This window comes from Amphiura filiformis, chromosome 7, assembly GCF_039555335.1.
Source record: "Amphiura filiformis chromosome 7, Afil_fr2py, whole genome shotgun sequence".
NCBI classification, from domain to species: domain Eukaryota; kingdom Metazoa; phylum Echinodermata; class Ophiuroidea; order Amphilepidida; family Amphiuridae; genus Amphiura; species Amphiura filiformis.
Genome location: NC_092634.1, coordinates 54886737 through 54901589, shown reverse-complemented (window position 1 = coordinate 54901589; position 14853 = coordinate 54886737). Strand labels below are relative to the sequence as shown.

At 35.3% G+C, this 14853-nt stretch overlaps 1 protein-coding gene across 1 annotated transcript in view; it reads right to left on the bottom strand.

Moving 5' to 3' along the window:
- Positions 1 to 14853, bottom strand: part of LOC140157957 (O-acyltransferase like protein-like) — a 46634-nt gene that overhangs the window by 8531 nt on the left and 23250 nt on the right. The window contains exons 8-9 of the mRNA XM_072181205.1: positions 9099 to 9192; positions 4672 to 4945 (exon numbers count right to left, since the gene is read on the bottom strand). Of these exons, the coding sequence (XP_072037306.1) occupies positions 4672 to 4945; positions 9099 to 9192 (368 nt within the window). The remainder of the gene's footprint in view (positions 1 to 4671; positions 4946 to 9098; positions 9193 to 14853) is intronic.

Here is a 14853-nt window from a genome sequence, read left to right as displayed (position 1 = left end):
ATAAAATCAAATTTGACGTTACCCACGTATCAACTGTTACCCACGAGTCCAGCAAATATAATTGCCATAACTTAAATTAACATTTAATGACTTTGGACACTGAATTTAGTTTGACAAGCGCTTAAAATTGTAAATCGTAAAAATACGTTCACCGCTTTAAAAAAGAATCTACGACGGTTTAAACTTTTGTTACCCACGAATCCCGAATAGATGCTAACCTTGAAAAATAAGGAGATTGTTTATTTTAAGTTTAAATCAGCACATATTCAAGCCATGGGTATGCTATAATTTTGACAGTACTTACAGTTTATACACCTAAGAAACGCAAACCCCAAACGGTACTATAGTACTTATAGCTTTACCCACGAATTCGGCGTTACCCACGAATCCAAGGATTTACTCGTAAATTATATATTTCTTATGCATCTTAACATTTTGAAAACATGCGAAATAGGTTCCAAAACAGTCCTGTTTAATAGCGTCCTCTTGAAGGTATACTGAAGCTGCAACATGAAGTTTTGATTGATTATCCTAAATTACCATTTTTGGGTAAATGCAATTGGTTAGAGAAACGGGAATCATTGAAACACAATGGAGGAATAACCACATGGTGGTGTCCAACCTTCTGTAATATTTTCTATTTTGCCGCTTTCCAATACATACCTTCAAATATGTGTTACCCACGAACATTTTGGTTACCCACGAATCCCTACTTAAATTATAGTTAACAATGTATTGATAGTGTTTTAGTTCATAGGAACTGTCAAACACGAGTTAATAGAATATTGCTGCATGAAAATATGGAACGATTTTACTAAAATAATAATATAAAACTGTTTGCTCTGTCTATTTGAATTTGGCAGCTTCATTATTCTCAAAATTTGTATACCCAAAATGCCATAATGATCCATTCTAAACATTCCATGTTGTCTGTATTTTGATTAAAATTCATTTTAGTGCCATTGCAGCCTGAATTATTGACATACGGAAAAGTATGTTTTATTTTTATTTTAAAAAATTAATAGGAATTGCTATTTTCCAGACGCTGTTACCCACGAATCCATTCGAGATCCTCATCCTGCGACGAGATACAAAATCTAACTTTATATTTATATGAAGCATTTATTCTAATCTTTCGAAATAATACAGTAATGTTAAATGACAGCCACTTTGGAAAGAGTTCGAAGAATTGACACAATCTTAACTGTACACCTGGTTCTTTCTTAAAATTTGTAATAACCAAAATATTTCTTTGTAGATATATGTAATAAAATTCTATTTTACGTTCAAAGTCTTCACCGATTTCTAGTGTATATGAGTCACACATAAAATATTGAAAAATATTAAAGAAAGTAAAATTTTATGGCGTACAACAGGTGAAAAATGCTTGAATTCGTGGGTAACATGCATATGCGCATTTAACACTTTATTTGGTCTAGCAAGAAAAGTTATTTTTCAATCCGATGGCACTTCCACCTGATGATTCACTAGACATGATCGTCTCATTTGATAAGTCTAGAATTGAAAAGGAAAACATTTTCAAAATGGCCCCCAGAGAGAATTTTGGCCCGATTTGGCTGGAATTGACCAAATATATCGTCGGTCGCAACACATAGTGGCGTACGTGAAGGACAAAATACGTCTCCGAGTAAAACATTTTTGAAGGATATGCTACTAGTAACGGTGTCGATACTTCTCCATTGTTATCTCTCAGTGGCATTTGAAATTGAAGTTTAAGGTTCAAACTATTAAACTGTATCTTTAATAGTTAAAAAGGAATAACTATTAAAGGATAATAGCTAGCTCTTAACCTATACGCCACTATGTGAAACGGAAAATTTTGAAAATCACTCTACGCCACTACGTGTTGCGACCGACGATATATAACATTTCAATAAATAGACACTCCACAGTTCACACAAGAAATTGATAGTTGCGGTGGAGATGGGTGGGGATTGGTGAGGTCATTAAATGAAGCCTAAATATATGATGTAATTTTTATTAGACTTTTCTTTATTTGTAACTTAAACTGGTTTACTGATTTTGCCATCTTTATATATTTATCAGTAATATTCCATTTCCTATACCGGCGGCTCTTATTGTTTTGTGAGCAAATTCTGTATTTTGTATGACATATATTGTAGTCGTCGGCATTTCTTGTGTGATACTTATGTCTGGTACAATAAGTAACGCAGTTGTTATAAATACGCCCATAGTGTCAAAACTAATATTGTGTTTACAATATTTCAACATAGAAAGAAGGATGATTTCTTTACGCGCATTTTGATACCCCATTTGTCCAATTTCGTCAATGAATATTAACAATACCGCAGTGTTTTTAAAGAACATAACCTGAATTTAAAAGTTGCAGCTATTTGTATTGACTTGAAGTCAGCACGAAGATAAACTGAGGGTTTACGTGCCACAATGTTTGCGTAATAACCATTGATCGCTGTAACTTTTAAATTCGTATATTTTTCGTTAAAAGCACTACTGTGTTGTTAATATTGAACGACATTTGACAAATGGGGTATCAAAATGCGCGTAAATAAATCATCCTTCTTTCTATGTCGAAATATTGTGGAAACAACTATTAGTTCTGAAGCTATAGGCGTATTTATAACAGCTGCGTTACTTTTTGTGCAGATTTTAGTTTAATCCGGGAGTTTAAGGTGGTACAACACCCCTGACAATTTTTGTGACTAATTTTGCATTTTTTCTCAAAAAATAAATACACACTGGTAACAAAAGTTATGTATATTAATTTTGCATTTTCCTCAAAAAATAAATACACACTGGTAACAAAAGTTATGTATATTATAGGGGCAAGGAATCTAATTATGTCACTGAAATATCAGTGATTCAAGATAAGTGGTTCATTATATATATTAAGAAATGAGGTACAGACTTGACATTTATTATGGAATATTTTTTCGCAAAATTCCAAGACTGGTCTAGTAGGGGTCTGCATAAACCGCACGGGCTAAATAATAATTGGGGTGTGTCGGGAGATGGTGTAAAATAATTGTTTGACAGAAAATGTGTCTTCCATTAGTTTACATTTTGGCGCTCATAATGTAGTGAATTACCTTAAAATTGTGGATTTAAGGATACTGAATTTGATGATTGTGGGGGTAAAATTTCTTAATTTGAGCAACATTATGATATTATCAAATTTATTGAGGTTTGAGGCAATACTTACTGAACCTAAATTCCAATAAGTGTTTGTCGGAACTACTAATGCACTTGTAATGTACTAGTTTGAAAGGGGAGGAGCTTTAAAAATATATCTCTTAAAAGTGGTACGCACTCAGAAAGTTTGAATAGTGCCCTGGGGCCAAATGTTATAAACGTACTGTACACAAAGAAACAGCGTGAGTTCATTGGACAAGCAGGAACGGTAAGTTTATAACATTTAACCCCAGGGGCCATTCAAACTTTCTGAGTACGTACCACTTTTAAAGCCCTATTTTAAGCTCCTCCCATATTCAACAAATTGGTACATTGCAAGTTTATTTCAACTGTGATGAATGCCAATTGCTGACGAAGTTTAAGAAATATGACCTCAAGTCCGAAATTGTGTCCCACACAAGGCGCAAATTCAGCTTCCCTAAATCGGCCATTTTAGGCAAATTCGCTACATTATGAGCACCATAATTTAAACTTATGGAATGCACATTTTCTATCAAACAATTATTTTACACCATCTCCCGACACACCCCAATTAATATTTAGCCCGTGCGATTTATGCGGACTCCGTCCAGACCAGTCCTGGAATTTTGCCAAAAAATATTCCTTATTAAATGTCAAGTCTGTACATTCCAGCGGTACCTCTTTTCTTATAATAAATATCGTACCGCTTGTCTTGAGTCCCTGAAATTCCAGTGTAGTAACTGGATTCCTTGCCCCTATAATAATTATACATAACTTTTGTTACCAATGTGTTTATATTATTTTTTGAGAAAATGCAAAAATAGTCACAAATTTATCAAGGGGTGTAGTACCACCTTAATGGGCCTTTAGTTAGTGGGGCGATCTCTTCTTGGGTCACAAAACGTCTGCACAATAAGTAACGCAGCTGTTATAAATACCCCTATTGCTTCAGAACTAATAATTGTTTCCACAATATTTTTACATAGAAAGAAGTATGATTTATGTACGCGCATTTTGATACCCCATTTGTCAAATGTCGTTCAATATTAACAACACAGTAGTGCTTTTAAAGAAAAATATCCGAATTTAAAAGTTGCAGTTTACAGCGATCAATGGTTATTACGCAAGCATTGTGGCACGTAAAACACTTCGCGCTGACTTCAAATCAATACAAATAGCTGCAACGTTTAAATTCGGGCACTTTTTCTTTAAAAACACTGCTGTGTTGTTAATATTGAACGAATGGGGTATCAAAATGCGCGTAAATAAATCATCCTTCTTTCAATGTTGAAATATTGTCATGATTGTGAACACAATTATTAGTTCTAATACTATAGGCGTATTTATAACAGCTGCGTTACTTTTTGTGCAGTCTTTATGAAAGAGATACGTAGTTACACATTACGATAAGGTCAAGCTCTTACACTGTCCAGCTCTTACATAAAGGTCAAACTTTTACATTGTCCTCTCATAATTTAACTCTGTCAACCTAGCCTAGACCTGTTATATGAGACTTACCTGATCACCCAGATTTCCTGGGAATGGATAGAGATTGCTGATATATAGAAGATTCGTCCACCAGTATTTCTGACATGCCTCACTTGCTGCTTTAAAAGTGTCGTCTTTTCCTCCTCCTTTACCAAGATACGGTGTCAACGTAGCCAATATTGCCAGTGTTACCATATACAAGGGCGTTATGCGCCAGAAACGATGGAAATAGAACATAAACCAGTTGATACGGCCAGACGTCTTCCTTAGCTCTTTAAGTGTCAGATATGTCACCAGAAAACCACTGAAATTACATAACACTGAATCAGTCAATATTTTATTTAATACACCCAACTGCTTCATGTATTGGTAGCACCGGCGCACACCGTCATCGTCCCTATATCTTCAATATCCTATATTTTTCAACAACTACGCATGGTGATTTTGTTCGAGATAGGCCGTGCGACTCAGGCTAAGCATACAATTTGAGATTTTGAGAGCCTGCCACACTGTTTCTATTCTATGTTTTACGATTTTCGCATGATCAATATATGGCTGGCCGTAACCGCCACAACGTGGAGCTGCTACGCGTAGCTTACTTTTCGCTTCGCGGAGCTAAATTGACCAATCATGTTAGATCTTTTCATTACGCGGAGCCAGTGGATGCATCCTCGTTCCAGAGAGAGAAAACTCTTGCCAAAATTAATGTTTACTGTGGGGATTTTAAATGAATCGATTGTAAATAAACCACGACCAGTTGTACAGGATCAATACCATTGTTTGATTTAGTGTATAGTCAATGTTACCTTGCATGCATGTGTCATGTGTGTGGCGTGTTTGTTTGTTTGTTTGTTTGTCTACTGTGTCAGGCCAGGATCACTGACACCCACGGTACTGATACTCTCATACTATCACGGTGATCATATTGTTGAATGTTGTTGACTTTAAAATAATCATGATGCAGTCATGTCTACAGTAGAACTCACCACGACCTTTGAAGGACTTAAACCCTATTAAAAGCTATTAAACCAAGATAACACTCAATGAAAACAGCTCAACTATGTTACATCAGATCTTCTCTGGTTAAATACACACTGCACTTGTGTCTGTTTTACCTGTGCAATGAGCAATGAGCTGGGATTATAGTTTCAGTGGGGTGAACGATTATAAAGCGAACGCAAGGTAACAATACTGTGGGCTTTTGTTTACGAAATGAGACAATAGTCTGCTTATTGTTAACCAGCGTTCTTGAAAAAAGAAGCTTAATGACTTAACACGGTTTAGAAATAATTTCTTCATATTTTTTGGTGTTATCTGTCGTTTACATATCCTTCCTAAAACACTAAAGTACCAATATTTCCAAACACCTAAATTAGCTAAAAATTTAGGACATGTTACAAAACTATATTTTCTAGAATTTCAGAGAATACTTTAAATATTGGCCGGTTATTTTTTACACAGTGACGTCAACTAGGCAATGGCCTATACTTCTAACATACACTATTTGTTGAGGTCACGCGTCAATGGTGAGCGCACTGAGTATTGTGTATAGGAAAACGGACAGTAACTACAGTTTGTATGGCCTACTACTAGTATATAAAGTAAATCCGAACTGGTTTGCAGTTTGCTGAAGGTCGAATTCCGCAGGGACACCGCGCAAGTTATACAAATTAGCTCCCGGCGATACACTGCAGATCGCAGAACTGTGTGCATAGTTTACCACCACTCTGCCTAGCTATATAGTTATGTACAATACTGTATGAGTTTCTTATGAGTGCATGTCCATCTTAATAATAAGTCAGTTCGTACTTTTCATAAACTACTTTTTGAGTCATAACTTTCGTGACCGAGGATATCTTGCAACTACGTGACGCTCGTCTGGCAAATTCTTAATGAATAAATTCGCTTCACGTAATGAGTAAGTCGTACTTAATTGGTCAGTTTTACCTCCGAGTAATGAAAAACTCTAACATGATCATGATTGGTCAATTTGGCTCCACGGAGCAAAAAGTCAGCTACGCGTAGCAGCTCCACGTTGTGGCTGTTGCGGCCTACCATATTAGTATCCCATATGATATTTATATTGCAAGAAAATTCTATTTCTTGTTATATTTGTTGGTTTTATCTTAAATACACTAACTGGAAATTAAATACACTAATTAGTGAGGACCGGTATTTTGCTGTGGTTATGTTTAACTGCAATTTGCGGGTAAAAAATTTGAAATCCTGGGTAAAAACTGTGATCATATTCAACTCTTTGAGAAAATAATAATATAAAGGAATGCATGTAAAATCCAGCTGCAATACAATGTACATTATTGACACACTATCACTCTCTTTATCTACGGCAATAATAGAATATCGATTTCAATCGAATTGAATACGTTGCTCAGTTCTGAGTTTGTAGTTGACTACTAAGCGACCTAAGCGATCGATTGCTAGCCAATCAGATAGAATTCCTTTTATTGCGTTCGGTGAAATACCACTCGCCCGTCGCTCACCAACGGAGTATTAAATTTATATTTATCGTATAGGACGTCGACACTGTGCGGCGGCGTAGCTACCCCACGAAATTTGGTCGTTTCACTTTCATAGTGCAATTATGCTGCACAGCAAACATGATTCGACCTTTGCAGTACTTAAACCTGGTTAACAAGAAATTACTCCAGCAAATCAATCGATAAAGTCTAGTCCATCCTCCACATTGAATGGTGGGCTGTACTTATGCCCAAATATGGCAATTGCCAATCAATAATCACCCACTTGAAATCCCCTGACTCTCTCCACTGACCAAAGTTATAGACAGATTTGGGAGTTGTTTTTGCTGTTATCTGTCATTTACATATCAGGAAGGTACGACCATTTGCAGATGCCCCACCTACTCTGTTTTTAGCCTACATATAATGTATACATTATTCTTGATTGACAGCAAGTACAAAAAATATTCGTCGGTGGTTTAGTTTTAATGCCCTTTTGAAGAGAGCGGTTCACAAAATGAGTGATATTCTTCACTAAAAGTTGCATTCGATTTACACAGGGAATTTTGAAGGCCATGCCGTGCCCTTCCTTACTAAAACACAAAAGCATGATGCAGTCATGTCTACAGTAGAATTCATCTCGACCTTTGCAGGACTTAACCCCATTAAAAGCTATTAAACCAAGATAACACTCATTGAAACAGCTCAACTGATTAAATCGGATCTTCTCTGGCTGTGCACATGTGACTGTTTTCATGTGCGATAACGCAATAAAGTTTGTATTATAGCTTCAGTTGGGTAACCGATTATAAAGGAAACGAAAGGAAACAATGGTATGTGTACCATTGTTCACGAAATGAGACAATGGCGTGCTTTTTGTAAACCAGCATTCTTGAAAATGAGCAACATAATGATTGTTGACTTAACACGGTTTGGAAATAATTTCTTCATATTTTTGGTGTTATCTGTCGTTTACATATCCTTCCTAAAACACAAAAGTACGACCCTCTCCAAACACCTAAATTAGCTAAAAATTTAGGACATGTTACAAAACTATATTGTCTAGAATTTTAGAAGAGTACTTTTAATATTGGCCGGTTATTTTTCACACAGCGACGTTAACTAGGCAATGTACTATTACCTATAACATTAACTAAAACACCAAAGTACGAATATTTCCAAACATCTAAATTAGCTAAAAATTTAGGACATGTTAAAAACTATATTTTCTAGAACTTTAGAAGAGTATTTTAATATTGGTCGGTTATTTTTCACACAGCGACGTTAACTAGTCATATCCCCATACTTTTAACGTAGGGCTATTTGTAGAGGTCACTCGTCAATGGGAAAGAGCACTGTGTATTGTGTATAGGAAAACGGACAGTAACTGCAGTATGGTACGAATATTTCCAAACATCTAAATTAGCTAAAAATGTAGGACAAAACTCCCGACAAAACTTACAAAACTATATTTTCTAGAATTACAAAAAATATTGGCCGGTTAGTTTTCACACAGTCACGTTAACTAGGCAATGCCCCATACCTCTAACATACACTGTTTGTAGAGGTCACACGTCAATGGTGAGAGCACTGTGTATTGTGTATAGGAAAATGGACTGTAACTGCAGTATGTCATGTAGTTGTAACTGATTTAAAGCAGAATTATTAGTTTTTGGCACCGATTCTCAACATGGATTCACCCACCGACAAAATTCCAAGATATAATACCACTGGGTAACATCATAAAAACATGTTAAACATACTTTTTTCCAGTGTTTCTTTTTGTTTTGTTGTTTGATTTGCAAGTGATGCACGACGTATCTGATATAACGATATTGTAATCTTGGCCATGTTGGTTCCATCCCACCCACATCTCACCATAATGCTCATTGGAGAGAGAAGCAGAGGGAGAGGGGGGGAGCGAGAAAGAATTGAGCAAGCGATAGCCTATGCAAAAATTCGCATACGTCATGTACGTACCTCAATATAAAGAAAGTATCCACAGAGAAATTGCCATTAAGTACCGCAAAAAATGCCGTCTTATCGTTCAGTGTCAAAATATATGCCGGGTTATCTGAATATATTTTGTAAAAAACAAATTGCACACACACACACACAATAGTAATTAACATTAAGTCAAAAAACTAATTTTGCTTGAGCACCCAGAATTATTTTCTCTTTGGTGGTACTTAAGCAGACATTGACCCTTCCAAAAATGGTAAAAAAACTCTAGGGCTATTTGTCCCGTAAAGACAGTGTTGCCAAAAATGTGGCCAATTAAAAAAAGGCATTTTTCGAAATAATGCATTTTCTACATATTTACTTATATATCTTTTTATATGACCAACTTAATTGAAATATTTCCCCTTTGCGTTCAAGATTTGACGCACAACTGCATCTGGAAGCAACACTTGAAGGCTGCAGAAGAGTCGTGTTCTGCAAAAACCGGTATTGCCAGAAAATCTGACTTTTTAAATCTATATTTCCAATAAGCGCATTTACTACAGGCTCTAAGAGGGAGTTCGTGTACACGACTCTTTTAAAAATTTACCTTGCATTTTCATGTTATATATACAAAGACCTTCAAAAAAAGTTTGAGTAAGAAAATCAGATCAAGTGCAATTAAAGATGGCGTCCAAAATGGCCGCCAAAAAGGGGTTTTCCATTAAAACACACTATAGCAACATACAAATGATCTAATGATGAAAAAATATCCATGCAATTGATGTTTCTAATCGACGGAAATAAATTTGTGCCCATTTTGTTTCATTTGGATTTTTAAAATTCAAAATGGTGTCCAAAATGGCAGCCAGAATAATAATTCCATTGAAATACAGTAGAGCAACATGAAATTGATATAATAATAAATTATTTTCAATGGAATTAATTTCTTTAACCAAAAGAAATAAATATACACACAATTTGTTTCATTGATATCTCTCCAATTCAAGATGGAATCCAAATTAGGATATTTCCAGTTAACTGTCCTAGTAATAATTAAATACAAATATAGCAATAGAATTCATATTTCCGACCCGTGAGCCAAATGGAATAAGCAGTGTGATGCCATGGTTACTTATCTGGAGAGTACAAAGCTGTAGCCTAGTCAACTTTAGTAGTTTAGTAGTTGTTGTCTAGTCAACTTTCCTATTATAGCTGTTGCCTAGTTAACTATCCTAATGTAGCTATAGCCCAGTTAACTTTCTCAACATAGCTGTAGCCTATTCAACTTTCGTAACGTAACTGTAGCAGAGTCAATTTTCCTAACTTCTGAGTGCTAGTACCTAAAATTTGTTTGCAAGGATGGCTGGTTGGTCTTTGAGAGCTGAAGGCGTACCGGTAAAAGGGGGTCTTTCGGAGCTGCAAACGGTTAGAATCAAGGGTCTTTCTTAACTTTCTGGTTGAAAATCGTCTGGAATAACCGGGAAAATGTAAGGAATGACCAATTTCGGCGCTATACTATTGTAAAATGCATGTGTTTTTCAGAGCTGCAAGGTCCAAACCATAGACCCTAGAAAGGAATTTATAGGGTCTATCTCCAAACACATGCGTCTTTTCGGGTAACTGATGATAACACTACAAGCACCAGCAATGGTACAAGCACCAGCAATGATAAAAGAATGCGCGAGTCGGTGAAATACATATGACCATGTTGCCAAGAGGCCAAGGCTAGTTGATTGAGTTACATTTATTTTATCTAGTGACTAATCAATGTTATCAGAAATAATAGCATAAAATCCGTTCTAGCAATGTCTAGAAACAATTAAACTGTACTAGGCGGATGTTGGTTAACTGGGTTTTGTAACACCTATGTTGTTCTACTGAGATGCTTTTTGGTCTTCTTGAGTCTTATGATTCCGTTTTGATATTGTTTTTAGAATGGATTTCATGGTATACTTATGACATTAATTAGTCACATGATAAATGTGTCTCCATCAACCAGCTTTTTGGGAACATGCATGGCCATTATCACCAAACAAAACGTCTTGGGATGGCTTTATTAGTAACACAGAATCCATCCTTGCAAAACGATCGTAAGTACTAGTACTAAGATGTTAGGAAAATGGACTCAGCTCAGCTACAGTTACGTTACGAAAGTTTAATAGGCTTCAGCAATGTTGAGAAAGTTAACTAGGCTTTAGCTATATTATTAGGAAAGTTAACTAGGAAAAAGTTATTATAGGAACTTTGACTAGACTACAGCTATGCTATTATAAGGAAGCTGACTAGGCTACACCTATGTACTCTCCATACTTTTCACCGACCCGAAAAGACAAAAAAAAGTCGAAATGTAATCATGGTATCACACTGCTTATTTCATTTGGCTCACTGGTCGGAAATATTGTATTTGCTTATTAGATAGTAAACTGGAATTAGCCTATTTTGGTGGCCATTTTGGATTCCATCTTGAATTGGAAAGATACAAATGAAACAAATTTTGTGCAAATATGTTTCTTTTGCTTAGAACCATTCATTCCATTGTTCCATTGATAATACTATTATTATATCATTTTTATGTTGCTCTAGTGTATTTCAATAGAAATTCTGGCTATTCTGGCGGCCATTTTGGACGCCATCTTGAATCTTGAACAAAATGGGTATATATTTATATCTGTTGATTAGAAACATTAATCGCGTTGATAGTTTTTCATCATTAAGATCATTTGTATGTTGCTATAGTGTGTTGTATTTGAAAACTCCTATTTGACGGCCATTTTGGACACCATATTTAATTGCACTTGATTTGAATTTCTTACACAAACTGTTTTTGAAGGTCTTGGCATATATAACATGAAAATGCATAATTTTTGGCATTCGGCAAGAGCTCAATGTACAAAATATGGGGTCATGGATATAAACGGTTCCAAAAAAGTATGTCCCCCCTAAGACATTTTAGTAATCCAAAAACGGCTTGATCAATTCTCTTGTTTTAAAGTTTGGAACATAGGCTGATTAGTTATGCATCAAATGAGCGGGTTTTTGTTGCTACTTTTTCATCATCTTCATTGCCAAATGCAGTCATTTACGATATTTTCGGCCAAAAAAGGCTTTTTATGCTTGAATTTGTGTTTGACAATTTTTCCCTTTAAGTGAGTAAATTAATCAAAAAGAAGCGTAATTGAATTTAATTAAGTTTAAGCCTTTCCTGATTTAGGTATCACACATTCAAAAATAACAGTTTTTATGGTTCAGTGAATAAATTAAATTGAATGCTGCAGCATATTTATGTCTTTCAATAATGAATAGGCCTTCCTTTATGTGAGATGGCTTCCAAGCATCGTTCTTCTCTGCTGTTGGTCAAGCTGGTTCCCCGCATGCTGCAGGATTTGCTGCAAAGTCCTTTAAGGTGATGTGGTCCCTCACATGTCCGCTTGTAACAAGTTGAGTCTTAATAAAGGCCACCCATATAAATGTTTTTTGAACCATTCAAGGAATGACCAATGAAACAAGTGTATAGGGCCAGCATAAAAGATCTAACCAGGAATCTGTTGGTCCATTGGTTAAATCAATCAATGAACACAAGATTTATCATTGAAGTTACAGTTGTTCTTTCCCAATAAATTAAATTAGAATGAAAAACTTGTTAAATTTACGCATTTTAATGCATACAAAAAGCCAATTTAGAAAAGTGCAACTTTTGTTGATGAATAAAATGTCATAAATGGCTATATGATTACTCACTGAACCATAAAACATGTTTGAAAAGTGTAAAAATCAATTCATGAACATCTTAACTTAAAGTTATTTTAATAAAAACCAAAAAAATATTGAAACATTCCTTTTTGATTAATTTTGTTCAAGTGAAAGAGGTCTGAAACCAAAAGTCATGCATAAAAAGCCTATGTAGAAAAGTGCAGCTTTTTTTTGGCCGAAAATTTTATAAATGGCTGTATTTCTCAGTGAAGATGATAACAGATTACAAGAAAACACCGTTCACTTGATGCATAACTAATCAGCCTATGTTCCAAACTTTAAAACAAGAGAATTGATCAAGCCGTTTTTGGATTATACCCAAAATTCTTAGGGGGGGACTTATTTTTTTGGAACCGTTTATAAGGGTATCTGGGTGACAGATTGAAAGGAAAAATAAGGTCTTTGGGTAACAGAGCATGTGATCATAACAAATATGGGGTCTTTGGGTGACAGCAGTGCTGAAAAGGGGGATCTTAATGGCCCTACATACACGTCACCTCCAAAGTGGGAGTGGCATCGGGGTTTCAGGGCAAATGTAAAAGATCAGGCCTATCAAAGGGCATTAGTAGGGCATTACTTGACCCATGAACTTTTCTGTGTGTCTTCCGGGAACAAGTGTGGCAGGCAAATAATGCAAACCTCAATATTAGTGGCCCATGGCAGTTTATACTGTGTGTATATTTTCTCAATTCGTTTTACCAGGCTACATTTTTTAAACAAATGCGTGCATGTTTTGACGCCCTAAAAATTACGGTTATGGGTAAAAAAATTTAATACTATCTGGCAACACCAAGCCCAAGTTTCAAAACCTGTATGAGATCGTGCTAGCAAATGTACAGATAAAGCTAGATAAAATAAGATTAACAGTTAAAAAAAACCTAAATATATTTAATTATGTAAAATGCGCTTATTGGAAATATAGATTTAAAAAGTCAGATTTTCTGGCAATATCGGTTTTGCAGAATAAACTCTTCTGCAGCCTTCAAGTGTTGCTTCCTGATGCAGTTGTGCGTCAAATCTTGTATGCAAAGGGTAAATATTTCAATTAAGTTGGTCGATTAAAAAGTTATGACTAAATATGTAGAAAATGCATTATTTCGAAAAATGCAATTTTTAAAAAATATAGCAAACTTTCTGGCAACACTGGAATTGGAGAGATACCAATGAAACAAATGTGTGCATATTTATTTCTTTTGGTTATAAAAATTAATTCCATTGAAAATACTTTATCATTATATCAACTTCATGTTGCTCTAGTGTATTTCAATGGAAACAGGCGGCCATTTTGGACACCATTTTGAATTCAAAAGATCTGAATGAAACAAAATGGGCACATATTTATTTCCGTTGATTAGAAACATCAATTGCATCGATATTTTTTCATCATTAGATCATTTGTATGTTGCTATAAACCCCTTTTTGGCGGCCATTTTGGACACCATCTTAATTGCAATTGATCCGATTTTCTTACCCAAACTTTTTTTGGCATATATAACATGAAAAGGCAATGTAAATTTCTAAAAGAGTCATGTACACGAACTCCTCCTCCCTAGAGCCTGTAGTAAATGCGCTAATTGAAAATAGATTGAAAAAGTCAGATTTTCTGGCAATACCGGTTTTTGCAGAACATGACTCTGCAGCCTTCAAGTGTTGCTTTCGGATGCAGTTGTGTGTCAAATTTTGTACGCAAAGAGTAAGTATTTCAATTAAGTTCATTGTATAAAAAGTTATTTGAGTAAATATGTAGAAAATGCTTTATTTCGAAAAATGCATTAAAAAAAACCCGGCAAACGTCCTGGCAACACTGGCTTTACAGGACAAATAGCCCCAGAGTTTTTTTAAAACCAGATTTGGAAGGGGCAATGTCTGCTCAAGTACCACCAAAGAGAAAATAATTCTGGATGCTCAAGCAAAATTAGCTTTTTGACTTCAAAGATAGAGTAAAAATGTCATTTTTTCAAAAGTGCTAAATTGTCAATGTTGCCCATCCTTAAAATTGCACATGGAGAAATATTATTGAACTATTTTTTACATCTGGGAA